The 18,865-nt window shown below is 41.6% G+C and overlaps 3 protein-coding genes across 5 annotated transcripts in view; 1 reads left to right on the top strand and 2 right to left on the bottom strand.

Moving 5' to 3' along the window:
- LOC139926492 (protein THEM6-like) overlaps nt 1–18,865 on the bottom strand; it is a 231,065-nt gene that overhangs the window by 117,920 nt on the left and 94,280 nt on the right. The window lies entirely within an intron of this gene.
- Nucleotides 1–18,865, bottom strand: part of atp6v1h (ATPase H+ transporting V1 subunit H) — a 290,066-nt gene that overhangs the window by 210,516 nt on the left and 60,685 nt on the right. The gene's annotated exons all lie outside the window — the stretch shown is intronic.
- Nucleotides 426–18,661, top strand: fyco1b (FYVE and coiled-coil domain autophagy adaptor 1b). Of its 3 annotated transcripts, none has more exons than XM_071918217.2 (18): nt 426–455; nt 1,675–1,770; nt 1,928–2,034; nt 3,067–3,192; nt 4,550–4,656; nt 6,050–6,193; nt 7,607–7,703; nt 7,825–10,266; nt 10,452–10,544; nt 10,972–11,090; nt 13,095–13,262; nt 13,559–13,699; nt 14,114–14,322; nt 14,522–14,651; nt 15,127–15,231; nt 15,579–15,789; nt 15,905–16,014; nt 16,263–18,661. In XM_071918217.2, exons 2-18 carry the CDS (start codon nt 1,713–1,715, stop codon nt 16,336–16,338), a joined length of 4,443 nt encoding a protein of 1,480 aa, XP_071774318.1. In that variant the 5' UTR covers nt 426–455; nt 1,675–1,712; the 3' UTR covers nt 16,339–18,661. The 3 variants fall into 3 exon arrangements, with proteins under 3 accessions (XP_071774318.1, XP_071774316.1, XP_071774317.1); XM_071918215.2 differs by having other exon boundaries at nt 14,516–14,651; XM_071918216.2 differs by lacking the exon at nt 426–455 and adding an exon at nt 1,496–1,535 and having other exon boundaries at nt 14,516–14,651.

Here is an 18,865-nt window from a genome sequence, read left to right as displayed (position 1 = left end):
TTGTTGGAGTGACAGTCCCATCTCAAAAAGATCATAGGTTCAATCCCCTCATTGGTCCTGTCAAAGTGCCCTTAAGCAAGCCTATAGCTGCTTATTCAGTGTAATTCACTTTGTTTAAAGGCATCAGCTTAAATGCCTAAAATGTAAATGTAATAATAACGACAAACTGAAATGGTAATTATTGACCCGGGTGTCACACAGCCACAATGTTGGAGCTGTAAGAACAAATCTTGGTTGAAATAATCTGTCAGGGAATATTATTACGCACGCCACATGTTCCAGTGTCCCTTAGCGTTTATTTACCTAGTGCCTCTCAACCAAACTAGGATTTGAGGTCGCAGTTGCACATGGCTATTTACCCATTTGGGCTGTCAATCATTGATAGTGCCCACCCCCAAGGTAGCAAGTTGCTGCTGTATTACAAACTGGACTGTCTGGAACATTTTACACATCAAGTACGTCAATATTTCAGCTGTTTATTTAATCTTGAGGTGGTTCGCTTTAATTACAAACAGGATGCGATGCTTTGTAACATAAATTTACTTAAAATAAGACGGAAGAAACGGAGGGTTGCGAACAGGTGCATGATCTAGCCCTCGCAAGCTCTCACGAATCGATGTTTAGGTCGTCGTTTGTTGCATTTTAAAGCAGTTTTTAAACGAAATTTGAGCCCACTTGTCTGTTTTGTATTGGTGGCAGATGTCAATAAGTGGTCTCATGCGTCAGTGGGAATCCCCCAGACGAGATGTTGAGTAATGGAGGGGGATCTGATACTCTGTTGCCACCGGCCGTCCGGGGACAGATTCAGATTCACCTGTCGTCTTGATGCAAATTTCCTATCTCTTAATGCCCGCAGGCAAATTTTTTGCCACTGCGGTTTCTTCACTAGAGCATGTTTGACGAAAAATGTGTGCTGTGGCAGCGAAAACATGACGTGCTTCTGAGGATCTGCTCTAATAACACGACCATTATGCCCTGAGCCCGTTTTACATCCCTGACGAATTACCATAACACAGGCTACTTATAATGCTCCTATAGGGACTTACAGTATGTGTGTGTGTGTGGTATTCAATAGTGAGTTTATAGTGACCTTACCCTACTTTTATTGTATTTTTTTTAATCTACTATGGTATTACTAGAGAATCTTAGGCAATTGTTTTGCTGTAATACTTGTGACAATCAAGGGAATGCTGATTAAACATAGCCTACAAAAACATCGTTTTTGTAGGCTATAAACAATATAAACAATCATTTTTAGTCTTGTGTTATTGTCAAAGATAAGATATCTGTTTTACAGGGATCAGGAGTAGCATAATGACGTAAGAGTGTTTTGCATCTCCACAGCCAAAGATATGTAAGACTTCTTCTTAACAGGTTTCACAAGTCCAGTTTCACATGTGTTTTGCTTTTCAAGTCTTCAACACTGAGATTGACATTCAATCGTTATTATAGGAAGAAGAGACAGCAGGGGCAAAACTGTGCTGTTCAAAATCTGTTGTGTGTGTATATACTGTGTAATATTACGTTGGCTGAAGGTAATATGTAATACCTAAGTTTTGTAAGTGTTTTCCCCCATCACAGTTTAGGAATACAGTGGACAGTCATTACATCTTGAGCATATTTCTAAGACATGCATAATATTCAGAATCTGTATTGTGTTGGTCCTACATGCAGGATTTGGGATCCCTGGCCACATTACCCTTTTCCCCAGAATGGCCTCTTCATCAGTTGGGGAGAATCAACTGCAGAGGATAATCAGAGACCTGCGTGGTAAGGAAGCTTTCCACACGTACAATGAACATAATATGTGTCTTTTATATTCTATTTGTGCAATGCATTTAGTAGTAGGCTTATGTGTGTGTACACAACAATGTATGTTTCTATGTATGTGTGCATGTGTTAATATCCCTGTTACTGCCCTGTTTAGATGCTGTGATAGAGTTGAGTAAAGAACACAAGGAGTGTGGTGAACCCATAACAGATGACAGCTCCAACCTGCACAAGTTCTCCTATAAACTAGAGTACCTGCTACAGGTATGGTACCTAACCAAGCCCTAACCATAGGCAGAATTTTAATGGGTGCCTGGCACCCATGACCAACAATGTAGAGAGTCCCTTGGAATGTAGTCATATTGGTAAACAGATAACCATATTATGAACAATCGTCGACTGTTTTCCATCGCTAATTCACTCTTATAACCTTTATCAACACAGTCATTGACAAATTTGATGAAATCTAGAAAAATGAATTTGTAGGGTTGGTGCAATCTGGCAGATTTGTTATTGCTGTGACACTGAGGTGCTTACATAACTTAATGTGAATTGGTAAATAAATACACCAAATTATGGCTAAACGCTCAGGTATTTTGACAGGTCACTGGGAATTAGTGCTGTATTGTCTGTGTAATAGCATAATAGTAGTGAATTTTAACTGTAATTTCAGTATGTTGATAAGTTGTTATTTTTGCTGTTTTAGACCTATAACATCATTGGTTTGACAGAGAGCGCAAATATAGCTTGCACCCATGCAAGAAAGGCAAGCTCCGCCCCTGGCCCTAATTTACAAATTAGACAATAAGCTGACACTGTTATCCAAAGCAACAGTAAAATAAGATTGAATTCCTAGACTGCCAATATTACAACAAGCGATCATTAGTAGGGAGTGCAAGTGTTACCTGTAAAGCCACAGCACCCAGGCAATAGATGACACATATTCCTGTGTCCCTAGGATATCCCCTAGTGTATCTATGTGTAATCGAGAGGGGTTAGAGAATTGAGAGCCAGTCCTAACCCTGTAATACCATCCAACAACAACATCCATTCAAACCTCTGCAGTTTATTTGGATCACTGGAACCAACACTGGGAATTCCAAAGTGTGTCAACACTTCTCATCTGACACTCTAGACAGACTGAAGCAAGCACTTACACAGGTTCATAGAAAGTGTTTAAGTTACAAACTGAACCAAATTCACAACTACTGTGCACAAAACAGTGCGAGGTAAATTTGCTTTATAATCCAAGTTGCTGAGGGTGTTGTTGGGTAATGTGTGTTTTTCTTCTCTTAGTTTGACCAGAAAGAGAAGACAACCTTTCTTGGCCAGAGGAAGGACTACTGGGATTATTTCTGCGACTGTCTGGCTAAGATCAAGGGAGCTAACGACGGCATCCGTTTTGTTAAGTCCATCCCTGAGGTAATCCTCCACAGCAACGCACACACACACTCATGCAGCTTCAGTCCTGCCATGGCCTACAACACACACTCAAACACCCACATGCACACTGACATAGAAACCCACGCAAATACACAATGAGTGTATAACCGAGTACCTAATCCTCAGGTCAGTCAGGTAAGGCTCAGAGCAGGTAATTCAGTTGCTGCCATGCTCCAGTTCCTACTCTACTGTTTCTTTCTCACCGCCTGTCCTGGGAATAGTGGTGAGCATCAGAGTAGAATAGTTGTAGTCGAATAGCTCATTCATTCGAATTTTATATTCCTTTATGCCTCTGTGATAGCTTTTGTTTAACTGCTATATGCCTTTTCCTCTTGATGTTTTATATTTTTTATGCTTTGTTGCCTAATGTAAAGTACGTGCTTTGCAAAGAAAATGTTTCATTATTAGGTTTTGCCTTGTGGGATATTGGTATGTAGAAGCCTCTCCGAAAGGTTTTCCTGACATGATTTGAATCTATTCAATAATCCACAAGTCTGAGGTGTCAGGAGTGTAATGAGTTAGCTATACCAATGTCTGCCAACCTGCTGTGCCACACATTATTGCTATACTGTATCTCTATCACACTCTAGTGTGATAGAGATAATTACCAAGGAAGTCCTGCTTTATATGCACTGTAAAATCACATGCATCAATTAATGTCAATGGCTGCTTGCTTCACTTATCCACAGAATATATCTGTGGTTTAAAGGTTCATCAGAGAGTTAGCCAAACATGGCTTTTTAAAAAGTCTCGTACAGTAGTTCAATCAATAACAATTCAGTGCTAGCTACTTGTTCTAAGCGTTGTGGCCCAATTAGCCTTAGGCAGTGTTTGATACTTTGATACTTTTATTAAATATTACTTTTACTGTTTTTCTTGTTGGTTAGTCTCAGACAGCTGGTGTCCTTATGGTAGATCTTTGACTCTGTCCTCTTACTTAAATCCTTCCATCTGCTAATGGGGAGTTTGGGCTTACAGACAGATACTGTGGATTCAGTGTCTGTGCTATGTTGACCTTTAAACTTAGACATCCTGGAATGTTCTGTTTTGTTACAGATTTTCCACAAAGCATGGATCCACTTTGTGGTCGTTTGAAAAGACTGGTCTTTGTTAATGTACTACACTGTTATATTGTTACACTCAAATGGAGATTATTCAGGAAGTAGAAACCACTTGATGTTACATAGTCGGGCCTGTATTGTGACCGAAGACTAAAGAGGTCAATTCATGTAACAGTGAGGTAACGTGTGTGTGTGTGTGTGTGTGTGTGTGTGTGTGTGTTCTTGTGTGTCTATTTATGTGTATTATGTATATTTTTGCATATGTTTGCCCTCAGCTGAAGACATCACTGGGGAAAGGAAGGGCCTTCATCCGTTACTCGCTGGTGCACCAACGCCTCGCTGACACACTGCAGCAGTGTCTCATAAATCAGAAGGTCACAAGGTCAGAGGACACACACACACACACACACACATATATACAGACTTATGTATGGCAGAAGCTAAAGGTGTTGGCGTTTCCCGAAAGGTTAGAAAAGTGTGCTTGTGACTGGACTGGACGGTCACCAGTTTGAATCTTTGGACCTGCTGGGGAAAATGCAAACATAGAAAGTGAGGTACTGGTGTCTCCTCCCTCAACAAGTAACACCAGGATGCCCTTGAATCACCCCTCAATTGCTCAAGGGAAGCTTCCCAGTAGCCAGCAGTAGAAGACTGTGGTTGTACTGGGCAGCTGCAAGGTTTGAATGTGTGTTACTGTATGAATGTGAAACAGGACTGGCTCTACAGCAAGAGGCACTTACATTTCCCCATATTTGTTAGCTGGAAAATGCCCTGCACATCATGCTTTACTTTCTTGAGGTACCATCCTGTCTGTTCTGGTGAAGTATAACTCTGCTCCTTGATCTCCCTTCCTGCTTCATGTTTTACTTCTGTTACTGACGGTCAAGCGACCGCCATACAGCCTACGCTCTCTCACTTCCTCAATCAAACCTCCGAACAAATGTCACAGGCTATCTGTTTTTATTTCATGTGATGTTATGTGATTTGCTCAACTCTGGTCAGGTACGTCAATGGTATTCATATATAGACAAACCAGTCACATAACACAGACCAGCCAAGGCTCTCTCACTTCCTCAATCAAACCTCAAACCAAATGTCATAGGGTTTCTGTTAGGGATGCACCGATGCCACTTTTTCAATGCCGATACCGATTACCGGAGTATGAAAGTTTAAGTATCGGCCAATACTGAGTACTGATCTGATCCATTACTTTTACTGAACAGTGCAGGCTTACTTCCTTAGTTTGGGGTCAATGGACAAAATTATTGAGATAAAATCCTTGTTTTTCCCACTGTTTGAGAAATACAGGCTTCTATGTGCCATAAAGGCATAAAATCAAGACAGTTTGCTTTTATTTCTTACATGTTACTCATGGCTTTCGGTATCAGATTTTAGTCTTGGGTAAAATCTCCAATACCGATATTCCATTTTAGCCTGGTATCGGCACCGATACCGATACCAGTATTGGTATCGGTGCATCCCTAGTTTCTGTCTTTTTCTATTATTCTATTATTTTTCTATTCTATTTAGACAACCAGTCACATAACACAAACCATAAACAGCACAGTATAAACATAGTTTGACTTGAAAAAACAGTATAAACTTCTATCAGTATCAAATATACAGTTGTAGAAAACATACCAGTATTGGTGTGTGTATGCGTGTGTGCATGCGTGCGTGCGTGTACGTGCGTGCATGTGTGTGCATGCATAAGTATTGCTAATTTATTTGGGTATTGTGTTTTATGTTTGTGTGATTTTATTCTCCCCATACAGTGACTGGTATTACGTCCGCAGTCCCTTCCTCAAGTCTCATCTTACTGCTGATATAATCAACCACCTCTATGAGCTCAACCAGATCCAATTTGACGTGGCGGCCAGAGGTTACGACCTCGATGCAGATTGGCCAGCCTTTGCAAGGTAACTAATCCCCCCAATTATCTGTTTGTGTTTGCATTTGTCCAATCAGCAGATGAGGATATCCTTCCTAGTGCTGAGGGAAAACACAAATGTGCTTTAATTACTCCAATCTTGAGAGGGGTAGTGAGTTGGTGAAAAAAGACACTCAATAGAGAACTAAAAGATAATAGTTCTTCCACCTGGGGTTGTAAGTGATTTGTAAATTGAACTGAGAGACATAAAGTAATTTGGATAAACATGAGTTTAGCAAACGGCAAATCTGAAATTGTAATGGGAGCAGTCTTGGGTGTTTTCACAACCTGAAGTAACACTTAATTATCTGATAAGCCTGCAATTCACAACTCAAGTAGCTAATTTTTTTTACTTGAGTGTGTGTGTAAATGCGTGAGTGTGTGTATGTGTGTGAGCATGTGCGTGCATACAGTATGTGTGTGTGGATCGTTATCCCTCATGTTGGCACCACTGTCAAAACTATTCACTTCCCCATTACAGTTTTGCAGTCCTTTTGCTTAGAACTGTGTTTTTTTTTAGAAGCACTTGTGGGCAGATATCTGCACTTCCGCCTGTCATCATTTCCCAGTAGTGTCCCTACCTACATTTTTACAGTAATCCACACAAATTGAGCTGATTTTCAGCCCAGGACTTGAGAAGAAATTTAAAACTCTTGCCATGTGTCTCGGACCTGTGAAAACATATAGCTACACTTGTCATTTGAGAAGCCACTAGAAATAGGCTTGTGATATATTTTGGATCCTGCTCCATAGTTTACTGACCTAATTTCATGTAAAATCTGTGGAACTGTGGTATTTAAAAAGCATTTGAAGCTTCCAACAAAAGCACTCTCCCAACCAACACTGTATCTGGAGCAACTTGGTGACATTATTAGTTTAAGTTTCAGAAGTTTCTACAGTATCTTCTTACTATGTTCAATCTTAGAGCAGCAGACAAAACTCTTTTGACTGTTCCAAAGGTCAGATTAAAGGTTAAGGGTGTTCGAGCATTTGCAATCAGGGCGCCTAAACTTTGGAACAATTTGCCTAAAGAAATATGTTCATCTGAATCTGTATCTTCTTTTAAGAGCCACCTGAAGTTTAATCAACTTGCATTCAATTGATATCTTGTTTTATTTTTATGTAGGATAGTTTTGTTACTTTGTTTCCTTTCAAATTAGGTGAATTGAAATTAGGTCATTTGTCCTTATGTTTGTTTTGCTGCTTCTATGAGTATATGTATGTTTTCTTTTATTAATTTAATTGTCAAGCCCTTTGTACATTGTACTGTCAAATACTGATTGGGCTATCAGTCAGAATAACATGAATAAATAATTTGAGTGTTCTTCCCTTATATGATTGCTATTTATCATGGTTATAGTTAAAAATGACCTTAATATTTGGTGTCACCTTTATGCCATAGGAGAACGTTAGGACCCAACTCACCAGCTTTCCTGTGGAAGCCTCCCAGTCGCTGTTCCAGCATCAACAGCCTGGTTAGCAGCTATTCACACTCACAGGTACACACACACACACATACACAAACTCGCACACAAATTTGTCTTAATGTGACTCGTTTGTCGATATGCAACTGCCTTTGAAGTACCTGACCAAAGCTGTCTTGTTCCATGCTCTGATCAGGCCCAAGAGTTTCTCCCTATCCCAGACTTGGGTCACAGTCTCCTAGGTGAACTGGGAGAACTCGGGGAACCCTCCCCTTGCAGCATTGCAGAGGACCTCCGCATTGAGCTTGACCAATCAGAGCTCAAGCAGCAGGAGCTTTTGGTACGGGTGCAGGAATTAGGCAAAGAGGCTGCTGAGCTGAAAGGTGTGGTTAAAGACCTTCAAGGCCAGCTATTGGCAGCCCAGAAATCTTCTGGCCACTCTCCATCCTCTGAGCCAAAGACTAACCCGGAAGTAGCCAATCAGGAGAGAGCAAGTCATCTTCAAGCCAGTAGGGAAGCAATAAACAGTGAACTTCAATACAGACTTACTGCTGCTGAGAACAAAAACATGGAGCTCCTCTCTAAACTGGATGAGGCTCTTAAGGAGAAGGGCCAGCAGACAGCTAGCTACTGTGACTCGGCTTGGAAAATCCAGGAACTCATAGATAAACTCAAGGCTACAGAGGAGGAGAGGATGGAGGCTAAGAGAGAGGCTGAGGATAGGGCCAGGCATTCTGAGCGCCTGTCCCAGGAACTCAGACTCCGGGAAGAAGAGGTGAGGAAGAGTGAGGAGAAACTGGCTGAAGTAAAGGCTGGGGCCCGGGAAGAACAGGAGCAGGCACTCAAACGGCTGGAGGAGCTCCAAGGTGCAGTTGGTCGAATTCAGGGGGCACTGACTTTGAAAGAGAAGGAGACGGGGAACTTGAGAGCCCAGCTTCAGGATCTGCAAGCTTCGCTGGAGAGCAGAGAGCGGCAGGCAGAGGAACTGAAGAAAAGACTGCAGGAGGAGAGGGAGGAGATAGAGCGGAGATATAGCACAAGTGGGAGTGAAGTGCTAGAGAGCCAGCTCCTGGAGATGAGAAAGAATCTAAAAACCAGAGAGAAAGAGCTAGCCGTTAGTTCAGAGAGAGTCAAACATCTAGAGGAACAGTTGGAGAAGCTAGATGTTGAGAAACAAAGTCTGAGCGCTAGTCTTGCTGATAATGAAGTTATTTTCTGCCATCAGACTGAGAAGCTTGAGGACTACAAATCCCAATGCACCAGTCTCATGGAAATAAATGCTAAGCTACTCCAAACAGTTAAGAGGAGTGAGGAGAGCACTAGGGAGCTGGCTGAGAGCAGGGCAGCCATGCTGGATCAGCTAGCTTCTTTGAGGGCTTCTGAGAAGCATTTAAAGGGCAGGGTGGAGGCTGCCAAGATAAGTGTGGAAGACCGGGAGAAGAAGCTTTTAGATGAAAACCTGCATTTGGAGGAGATCGTCCAGAAAGCCCACATCCAGAGGGAAGCATCTGATGCTCAATTAAAGAGGCTTGAGCGTGAAAACAGGGAGCTCATTGAGGTTCAGTTATCCTTGAAGAAACAGGTGGCCACAACTCAAGAAGAACTGGACTCACTCACTGCCAAAGCCTCTGAGTTGGACAAGAACCTCATAGTATCCCAAAGAGGCCAAGCTGAGTTGCAGGAAAAACTCCAGGGAACTGAGGCTAAGCTTAGAGACCAAACCAATAAATGTGAGTTTCTGCAGGCTAGGGCAGAGGAGCTGGAGAGCAGGACTGGAGAGCTGGACGATGAAAAGGGAGCTGCAGAGAGTACTGAGAAAATGCAGAAGCTTCATGGTAGGCATCACGCTTCCTCCATGGAGGCAAAAGAGACCCCCTCCAGGCTGGTGATAGCCGAGGCTCAACTAGAACTCAACCTAAGGGAGGTAAGCAGGCTGCGGGAGGAGGTGGTGGAGCTCAGGGCTCAGCTCCTGGCCGGGGCTGAGGAGAGAATGAAAGTTCAGGCCCTCCAGGAGGTGACGGAGGCCTCCAGAGATGACCTCCGTATCTTAGCAGAACAACTCAAGTCCCAGGTAGAGGAGCTAAACCGCCGGCACGTGGATGAGATTCTTCGTTCCAGGGAGCGAGAGGAGGCTCTTAGCCGGGAGCGTGATGGTGAGGCCCAGGCTCGGGCAGGTCTGGCTGCAGAGGTGACAGCCTCCAGAGACGAGCTCCATAATCTTAAACTGCGTTATGAAGCCTTGTGCCTAGAGAACAGTGAATCCAGGGAGGCACTCCATAGAGCCAACACAGAAACAGCTGAACTTGGCGTGCATGTGTGTATGCTAACCGCTGAGAACGAAGAGGCCCGTCTGCGCTGGGAGGGCCTGTCGACAAGGCTACAAGAACTGGAGGAGGAGGCGGCTCAGGAGGCAGAGAGGCTGAATATCAGCATGGAGCAGCTGCGTCAGGAGAACCAGCAACTCCTTGAGCAGGTCCACGAAGATGACGGTGTGTTAGCAGCCATGCAGGAGCTCCAGGGGAAGCTGGACAAGGCCCAGCAGGACGCTAAGGCCCTGCAGGAGAAGAGCCAGGAGGAGATCCAGGCACTCCGTTTCCAGCTCAGCAGCCAAGCCATGGGCCACAGCAACCAGGTCCAGGTCAGCCACAATCCAATCAGCTAAATAATTTCAATTTAACATGCTTGTTTGTAATGTTACATAATACCATCAAAGTAAGATGTTTACTAGCAAATCTTACAATATATGTCTCTGTTTTTACCTGATTCTAACCATATTTAGCAGATAGTCAGCGTGATTAATTTGTGTTGTATATCCTCATCCAGGGTGTGAACGTAGAGCTACAGGAGGTGAGATTACAGCTGGGGACTAAGCAGGAGAAAGTGGTGGCCCTGGAGAGCAAACTTAAACAGCTACAGGTGAGAGGATAACCTGATTCCAGATCTGACACCTTAAAAGTTTGGTGCACTATCATAGGGCAGGAAATTATATATCATCTATCATACCATCTAAACATTTTACATCAGGTAGTTCTAGGAAGGTCTTATATTGTGGTTGAATGGTTGATCTAGAGGTACTACATCCAAAGTCGCTTTAGGCAAGGAACTGAATCCATAACTGTTCAAGAAGTCCTACACTGCAGAAAACCCTGGACTTTAATGTCTCTGAAATGCATATATGTAGGGTTCTATGTATATGTGTGTGTCTATGAGAGATAAATAAAAATACAAATTCCAATTACATCGTGTGCATTGCTAAACAAAGTAATAATAATATTACTGTATATCGCAAGCATATTTCATGTAAAAACAGAAATAATACTTTGCTTTGCTGTGCTGATTGCAGACTGAGAATCAGAGGTATAGCCAGCAGATTGAGGAGAAAAACATCCAGATGGCTCAGTCTGAAAGTCTCATCCAGCAGAAAGAAGACGAGCTAAACCAGCTGAAAGGCAATTTATCAAGGTGAGATATTGTATTCATAATCACACATTTTGGACCAAATTAAAGCTCAGTAAACAAAGCTGTCTAATCTTGTGTGTTTAGATTATAATGCTTATTCTTTACCATTTCCCTAACTGGGATTTTGGCTTATTTACTTTTGACATTGAAGCTATAGGCCTACATATCGAGGGCTTGGAGCCAAAGGGGCGTAAGTGCGTTATAGTAGATTTTTTTGGTCAAACTTGGATCAGCTGCCGTTACCACATACTAAGCACAATATTTTAACTTTTTGTGTTATCAGATTGAGCATTACTATAAAAACAATACTGCTACAGTTTAAGTTGAATTATATTTGTTAACTTTTTAAAAAAAAACTTTTAATAAACCTTTTTAATAAACCTCTATAGACATAAGAAACTACTTTTGATTCTAAACTACTTTTTTTTTTCTTTTGCTGCTATAATACATTTTTGTATGTGGTCACATTCAAAGACCTGTAAAACTCCTCATAACACTGAGGGATAACTTCAGCTACCAGCAGTCTTACTATCAGAGCTCATCTTGACCAGTTCACACTCCTAACATTATAAAATAACATTTTGAATCTATAGGCCTAAGTATTTCATGGGAATATTAACATATTTACATTCATCTAATATTGACCTAGAATATTAATTAGGATATGAATAGGATACTAAAAATGATGTGATCATGCTGCCATGCTAGCATTACTTACGTCAGCATGCATTTTGAGTTGACCTAAGTGCTGTTAGAATCCTCTACCCACAATGCTTGTTCAGTGTCAAAAGTGGGGTTTTGCTAGGTGTCAAAAGGGCATAAGTGCAGTTACGCCCTTTTGGCAGCAAACAAAACCCTACTTTTACTGTTACGGCTTTCAGTTTTTGTTTAATTAAAACTTATGGGTCATGATTTCAGTTGTGTCCTTTTGGCACTGAAAAGATCTCACTGAGACCTTTCAGTTGATATATAATACTCATATTCGCCCAAAATCGCACTTACGCCCCTTTGGCTCCAAGCCCTCGAATTGTAAAACACATTCATTTTAATACAAATCTAGCAATTACACTTCAATCAACACTGAAATATAAAACAAGATCAGAATGAATATCTTTATCTTGAAGTAATGCTCAGCAACTTTCACCAAGGCCTTTAAAATTGTAGTTACATGGAACATATCAAATTGATTGATACATTTTTTTGTTAAAAACTTTTAATAAACCTTTTTAATAAACCTCTATAGACATAATAAACTACTTTTGATTCTAAACTACTACTTTTTTTTTCTTTTGCTAGTATAATACATTTTTGTATGTGTCCCAGGACACATCACTTATTGATGTGTCCTGGGACACATTCAGAGACCTGTAAAACTCTTCATAATACTGAGGGATAACTTCAGCTACCAGCAGTCTTACTACCAGAGCTCATCTTGACCAGTTCACACTCCTAACATTATAAAATAACATTTTGAATCTATAGGCCTAAGTATTTCATGGGAATATTAACATATTTACATTCATCTAATATTGACCTAGAATATTAATTAGGATATGAATAGGATACTAAAAATGATGTGATCATGTTGCCATGCTAGCATTACTTACGTCAGCATGCATTTTGAGTTGACCTAAGTGCTGTAAGAATCCTCTACCCACAATGCTTGTTCAGTGTCAAAAGTGGGGTTTTGCTAGGTGTCAAAAGGGCATAAGTGCAGTTACGCCCTTTTGGCAGCAAACAAAACCCTACTTCTACTGTTACGGCTTTCAGTTTTTGTTTAATTAAAACTTATGGGTCATGATTTCAGCTGTGTCCTTTTGGCACTGAAAAGATCTCACTGAGACCTTTCAGTTGATATGTAATACTCATATTCGCCCAAAATCGCACTTACGCCCCTTTGGCTCCAAGCCCTCGATATAACAATTGTATACAGTATCAAAATCAACCGGGCCTTCCTATATTTTTGTACATATCATGAACCAACCTGTATATACTGTATGTGTGCAGGTCTGAGGAGGGCCTTGCGGTGACTGAGCGGACCTGTCAGGAGTTGAGTGAGAGTCTACGGAGAGCGACACAGGACAAACAGAGCTTCGATCTGAAGAATGCTGCTGAGCTCGATGATCTGTACCGCACCAAGATCAATTTGGAGGAAAGACTTATAGAACTCATCAGGTATAAACTTTCCTATTACGTCAGCTTTACTCTGATGTGCTGGTGTTCATTTTGATCACCGCAGTCAAATAGGCTTTTCTTGCGTTTAGTTGTGGTGCATTAATTGATTGAAATATGTGTGCACTTCCCATGGCATTAAGTAGACACAATGCCCAGATTTGTTGCCACCGCTTAATGTCTTTCTTTTAGTTTTCAAATGGCAATAGCAGTACTAAACCACCCAGATGCTGTAATCTGTAGTGTATCGCATGTGATTTTAATGGGGATATAAACATGCTTGACGGCGCCCTCTGCAGGGAGAAAGATGCACTGTGGCAAAAGACAGATGCCCTGGAGTTCGAGCAGAAACTACGGGATGAGGAGACGGAGAGAGACGTCAATTACTGTCTGGGCTGTCACAGTCAGTTCAGCTGGTGGCTCCGCAAGTACAACTGCAGGTCAGACACACACTTTGGCTGGACTTGGTGATTGGATAATGCTGTTAGTCATCATATGAAAATCATCTCTATTGCACATTAATGGTTGAATCTGAGGAAGCCGGGAAGGCAGTCAGTGTAATCTACCGTAACAAATATACAATACAATACGATATACAAATACACATATCGCTATGACCAGCAGTAAATGAGCTAAATGTGCTGTCAGGGCAGCTACTATTATGATTAAATCTTATATAACCATTCCTTTGAATGTTATAAAGATGGTAGCATAATAGTGGGTTGAGATTGAAAAAACAACTGTAACAGAATGGATCACAAATAGCACTGCACTGATTCTCCCATCAATAATCTGCATTCCACAACACTGAGCTGTTTTGAATGCAAGCCAGATCCTGTGATGTCTATTCCCAGGCTGTGTGGGCGCCCCTTCTGCTACTACTGCTGCAGCAACACAGTGAGCACCCAGCAGGGCGGCAGCAGAGAGCGCTGCTGCAGGGACTGCTACACCCAGCACAGTGCAGTGGTAGAGCGCCACCCGCAGGAGGAGATGGCTAACAACACATCAGACACGCCCTTCAGCCCTTTGCCCCAGCCTGGCAGAGCCATGCACAGCATCGCAGGTGACGGGACACACACATACACACACACACACACACACACACACAAACAGATAACGACACACACACAGAGGACTAATTTGTCAAATATTGAGGTGTTTGCAGGCATACTTTACATCACATGGTGATGTTTTTGTAATGGCATATACATAAGAGCAGCAAATGCAGTAATGAACAGGTAATGTATGTTTTCCAGGAGCAGGTGACAAGCAGGATGATGGCGTCTTTGACATCATCACAGAGGAAGAAGTGAGCGGCGTGTACGACAGCGACTCTCTCTCCTTCACCACAGCCTGCTCTCCTGGACACGGACAGCAGGGGGCAGCACAGCTGTAAGTATCTCACATTCACTCACTCACAGAGGGATCGGGACTTTGAGATGCAGCCAGCTATAGAGGTTGTAAACCACAACATGACAGGCTAATACTACCCACCGAAACAGATTTTCTATTTGCATATGCTTACTTCACGAAATGGCACCCTCCAAACAAACCGTTGAGGTCATTTCAATTTAATTCTGCAGGGCATCACAGTGAAAGGAGCACATATGCTCCAAAATTGAAAAAAATTAGCAGCAGTGGAAAGAAATTCAGGAGCATGATCTTTGAAAATGATTGAAAATGACTACACCTACCTTGGAACTCAGTTACTCATGCATTTTTTAAACTTTTCCAGTTTTCTAGGTAGCATGAATTCATTTTCAGGAGCGTATGCTTTTAAAATGGTAGCACTGCAAAACCATGAATTAGCTCTATCTTTTTTCCATTGAAGTTTTTGTCAGTAGATGTTTTCTGTTGCTCCTTTTAGAAACAATAGTGCCAGTGCAGGTGACACCACCTCAGAGGACGCAGATGACCTCAGTGCCTCGGTACAGGATGCTGAGATCTGCCTGCTCAAGGCTGGAGAACTTACGTGAGTTTGATCACCACACAATTAAATTTACAATAACAACATCACATAAGTTGCAGTTTTGGTCTTGTAGGAAGTTTCACACTTCTGGTGACAACTTCCCGCTCAAATACTAAAACAGAAATGAAACCGATCCATGTTGGTCAAGGACAACTTCTCCAAAAGTCTCTTGGTACGTGACGAGGGTCACTTCTCTTATTATAATTTGCAGCAGGGTGGCAAGTAGCTGAACATGCACTCTGACCTCCCAGCGAAAAGAGAACTTCCCTGTGGGGCTCAATGAAGTATTGCATTATTTTTTATTATTATAATGAACATTCTTGTTTCCTGGTTTATGCCCTCTGCTGTAGGCTCTCTATCTGCTTCACGGTGGAGGACATCTCAGGGTTCGGCGACAGCTCCCGAGAGCTCTTCATCAAGTCCAGCTGTTACAGCACCATCCCCATCACCATCGGCAGTCCTGGTCCCACCGTCACCTGGGTGTTCACCTCTGAACCCAAGAGCATCTCCTTCAGTGTGGTCTACAGGGAGAACGCAGAGACTCCGCTGGAGCAGGCTAAGGTGAGACACCGGCACACAGACACAAATGCATACATATGCACATACATATAAAGGGAATACACATGCACACACACAATGCCTCTATACCTCTCTCTCTATCCTTTGTTATCCCCAGGTCCTGATCCCTCTGACCCGTTGTAACTCCCACAAGGAGACAATCCAGGGAGAACTGAAAGTCAGAAACCCTGGAGAGTACACACTCATCTTTGACAACTCCTTCTCCAGGTCAGTCACCCTGTGCTACAACTACATCTGTTTGTGTCGTACAACGGCTTTGTCTTTTTCTACAATAACCCAATTCACTTTTGAATTTGCCAAGCATGAGCCGCTGTCTGCTTTTTTTGTATCGGCCTTGTTACTCACAAAACTAGACAGGAGGGGGCAATAGAAAATGATCTTGACAAGCGCAGCACGGATCAGCTCTGTATTCTAACCAACTTTTAATGAGTTTTTTCTCTTCCCCCGTTAATCAGGTTCATCTCAAAGAAAGTGCTGTACCGTCTGAGTGTAGAGAAGCCTGTGGTCTATGACGGAAGTGACTGCCTGTGAACAGGAGGACAAGGGAAACGTGAGGTCTTATTTCTCCCATGATATCTCCCGCAGTATCCCTGTGTAAAAAGTGTGCCTCTGTTAGATACTGACATGACAAAGTTGTAGGATTTATGGACTTATGCTGCTTTACAAATGAGATGAAGTACTACTGCAGCAGTGGGAGGTGTTTTTGTACCATGATTCACGGTGTTCAAGCTCATGCGCGTGATGTCGAGGTAAATGGGTTGGAGGCTACTGGTGTACAGCACGCTAAATGAAAGGTTATGGCATTTTGAAACATCTCCCACAGCTAGCTGCTTGCTCATGAGGGGTGTTACAACAAATGAATTCTGATCACGGGGAAGCTGAACAAAGAGTGAAGGAAAATAGCGGTATGTTATTGAATGTGAGCATGCACTACCTACTGTAAAAGCTTGACCATAGAAGTTTAAATGTAGCATTAAGGGTGTCAATTTATTACATTTTTTTTTTAAGGTAGAGGTTTGTTGCATATTTGAATGTGAAGATCTTTTTCTTTTCTGCACTGTCAACGCCTACAGATGTAGCCATTGTAGATGCCTTTTTACTGCATGCTTGCTGAACTACAGTATAGCTGCATTTTTGATCTATCCTCAAAAGGAATCGTTTGGAAAAACTAAGTTTTGTTCCATTTTCCCGCTCGGTGTCATGAAATGAGCATGATGTTTTAAAATGGAAATAAGTTGCTCCATGCATGAAAAGTGAGAGAGATACGTTTCCCCACCACAAAAGGATTACATGGAGGGGACATGACCTAACTTTAACTGAAGTTGTTTTACTACTTCCTAAACCTGACCATTAGCCAACCTTTTCACACAACAAACACTTGAAAATTTGTGCTGTTGTCAAATAATCCTTTCTTGGTGGAGGAACGTAATCTTCACATTATTCCGCAACGTGTAATCTGAATTTTAGAGTTTGTGCTCATTTCAAGAAATTTTTGAGACTGTGTTGCCTTTTCAGCTGTCAGGGGTTGCAAAGAATGATCTGGTAATAAGCTGGTTAGGAGTTAGAGTTGTGTTACAATAAACTAATTTGGTCTGGCTTGTCCTCACTGCTAATGCAGGATAAATGCAGGAAGAAGGACTTCTGTGGAGGTTACCACTATGTGATTTGGTTGTGTCCTTATAAAACATGCTGTAATTCAGTGCAAGGCGTCTGATGATTGCAGTTGAAAAGAGGCCTCACTTGACAGAATGGCTACTTGGTCCTACTTCTACCATTTCTATGCATGTGAACACTAAGAATGTGTAAATGTTTTCCCTACTTAACCTTCAAGGGGTAAAAAGAGGGAGCACTTATCAAAATGTAACTTTCAATGCTTTAAATATTTATAGATACAAGTAGAGGAGTACTTTGAGCTTAACATCAGTCGTCACTGATGTTTTGAAAATGCATGAAATTTAGCGACATGATCTCTACTTTCAGGAGATTCAGATGAACTTGTTAACATCCAACGTATTTGCAGTTTGCAATCTAAATCAATACAAATTATTGGGAGTGTGTCATTGAAACATACACAACCTCTAGTGTGTTAAACTGAGAATGTACACGACATGTCAGCATACAGCCTTCAAAGATTGAAACTTGAAAACGCCGCTTTTATACTTAAAATTGTCTTACATGGAGTTTCATCTGGAGGGTTGAAATGCTGAGATGTACATTTTTTTTTCACTCAACAAACCTCTGAGTGTCTTAGAACTGGTCCTTTTGATTATACTGACTTGATTATACTGAAACTCTTAACTGATATGACCCTACTTTGCTGCTCAACAGAGAATACCCAAATTCCAAAATGTCTTCCAGCATTTTTAAAGCCATTTGTAACCGATATTTTGGACATATAACTGACAAGAGGAAGAAACATAGGAAAATTACAAATGACACTTTTTTTTTTTTACATTTCTAAATATGAAAAGAGTTATAATATATTGCCAAAAATAATGGGAAAGGTAATTGTCTATTTTACTGTTCTATAAATGGTAGATTCTATTTAAAGGCATTGCAACATGACTGCTGTATACGATGCACTTTTGAAAGGAAAGGGCTATTTTTAATGTGTATCCCATGAGCCTTTGTGCCAGTTGATGAATGGTTTTTCTTTTTCTTTGTATCAGTTTGCCAGTGAGTGTGATTGTAGAAGACAGTTTACTGCTGGATTTGCCAGAGGGGGACTTGAACTCTCCGGTTTCTCTGTAAATGATTGTCTAAATTGTCCGATAGAAATACGACTTAAATACTAAAGATTTGTAATAGACTGGATTTAAAAGTATGGGCAAATAAATAAGGATGCTGTGATAAATTCTGGTGATTGTTGGTCAATTTATATCCAATGTATCATAGTGTGATTACAGTTAATAATGACAAACATAATGGTCATTTCAGGTGCTGGTTTTATTCATTTGGGATGAAATGGGCTTTGCACGCTGTGAGTGTGTATGTGCGTGCTTGCTTGTACACACTCCTGTCCACGTAGGCCGCTCCATGCTTGTGTTTGTATGTGTTT

This window comes from Centroberyx gerrardi, chromosome 13 (assembly GCF_048128805.1).
Source record: "Centroberyx gerrardi isolate f3 chromosome 13, fCenGer3.hap1.cur.20231027, whole genome shotgun sequence".
In the NCBI taxonomy this organism is placed as follows: Eukaryota; Metazoa; Chordata; class Actinopteri; order Beryciformes; family Berycidae; genus Centroberyx; species Centroberyx gerrardi.
This window is presented reverse-complemented; position numbering and strand designations above follow the sequence as displayed.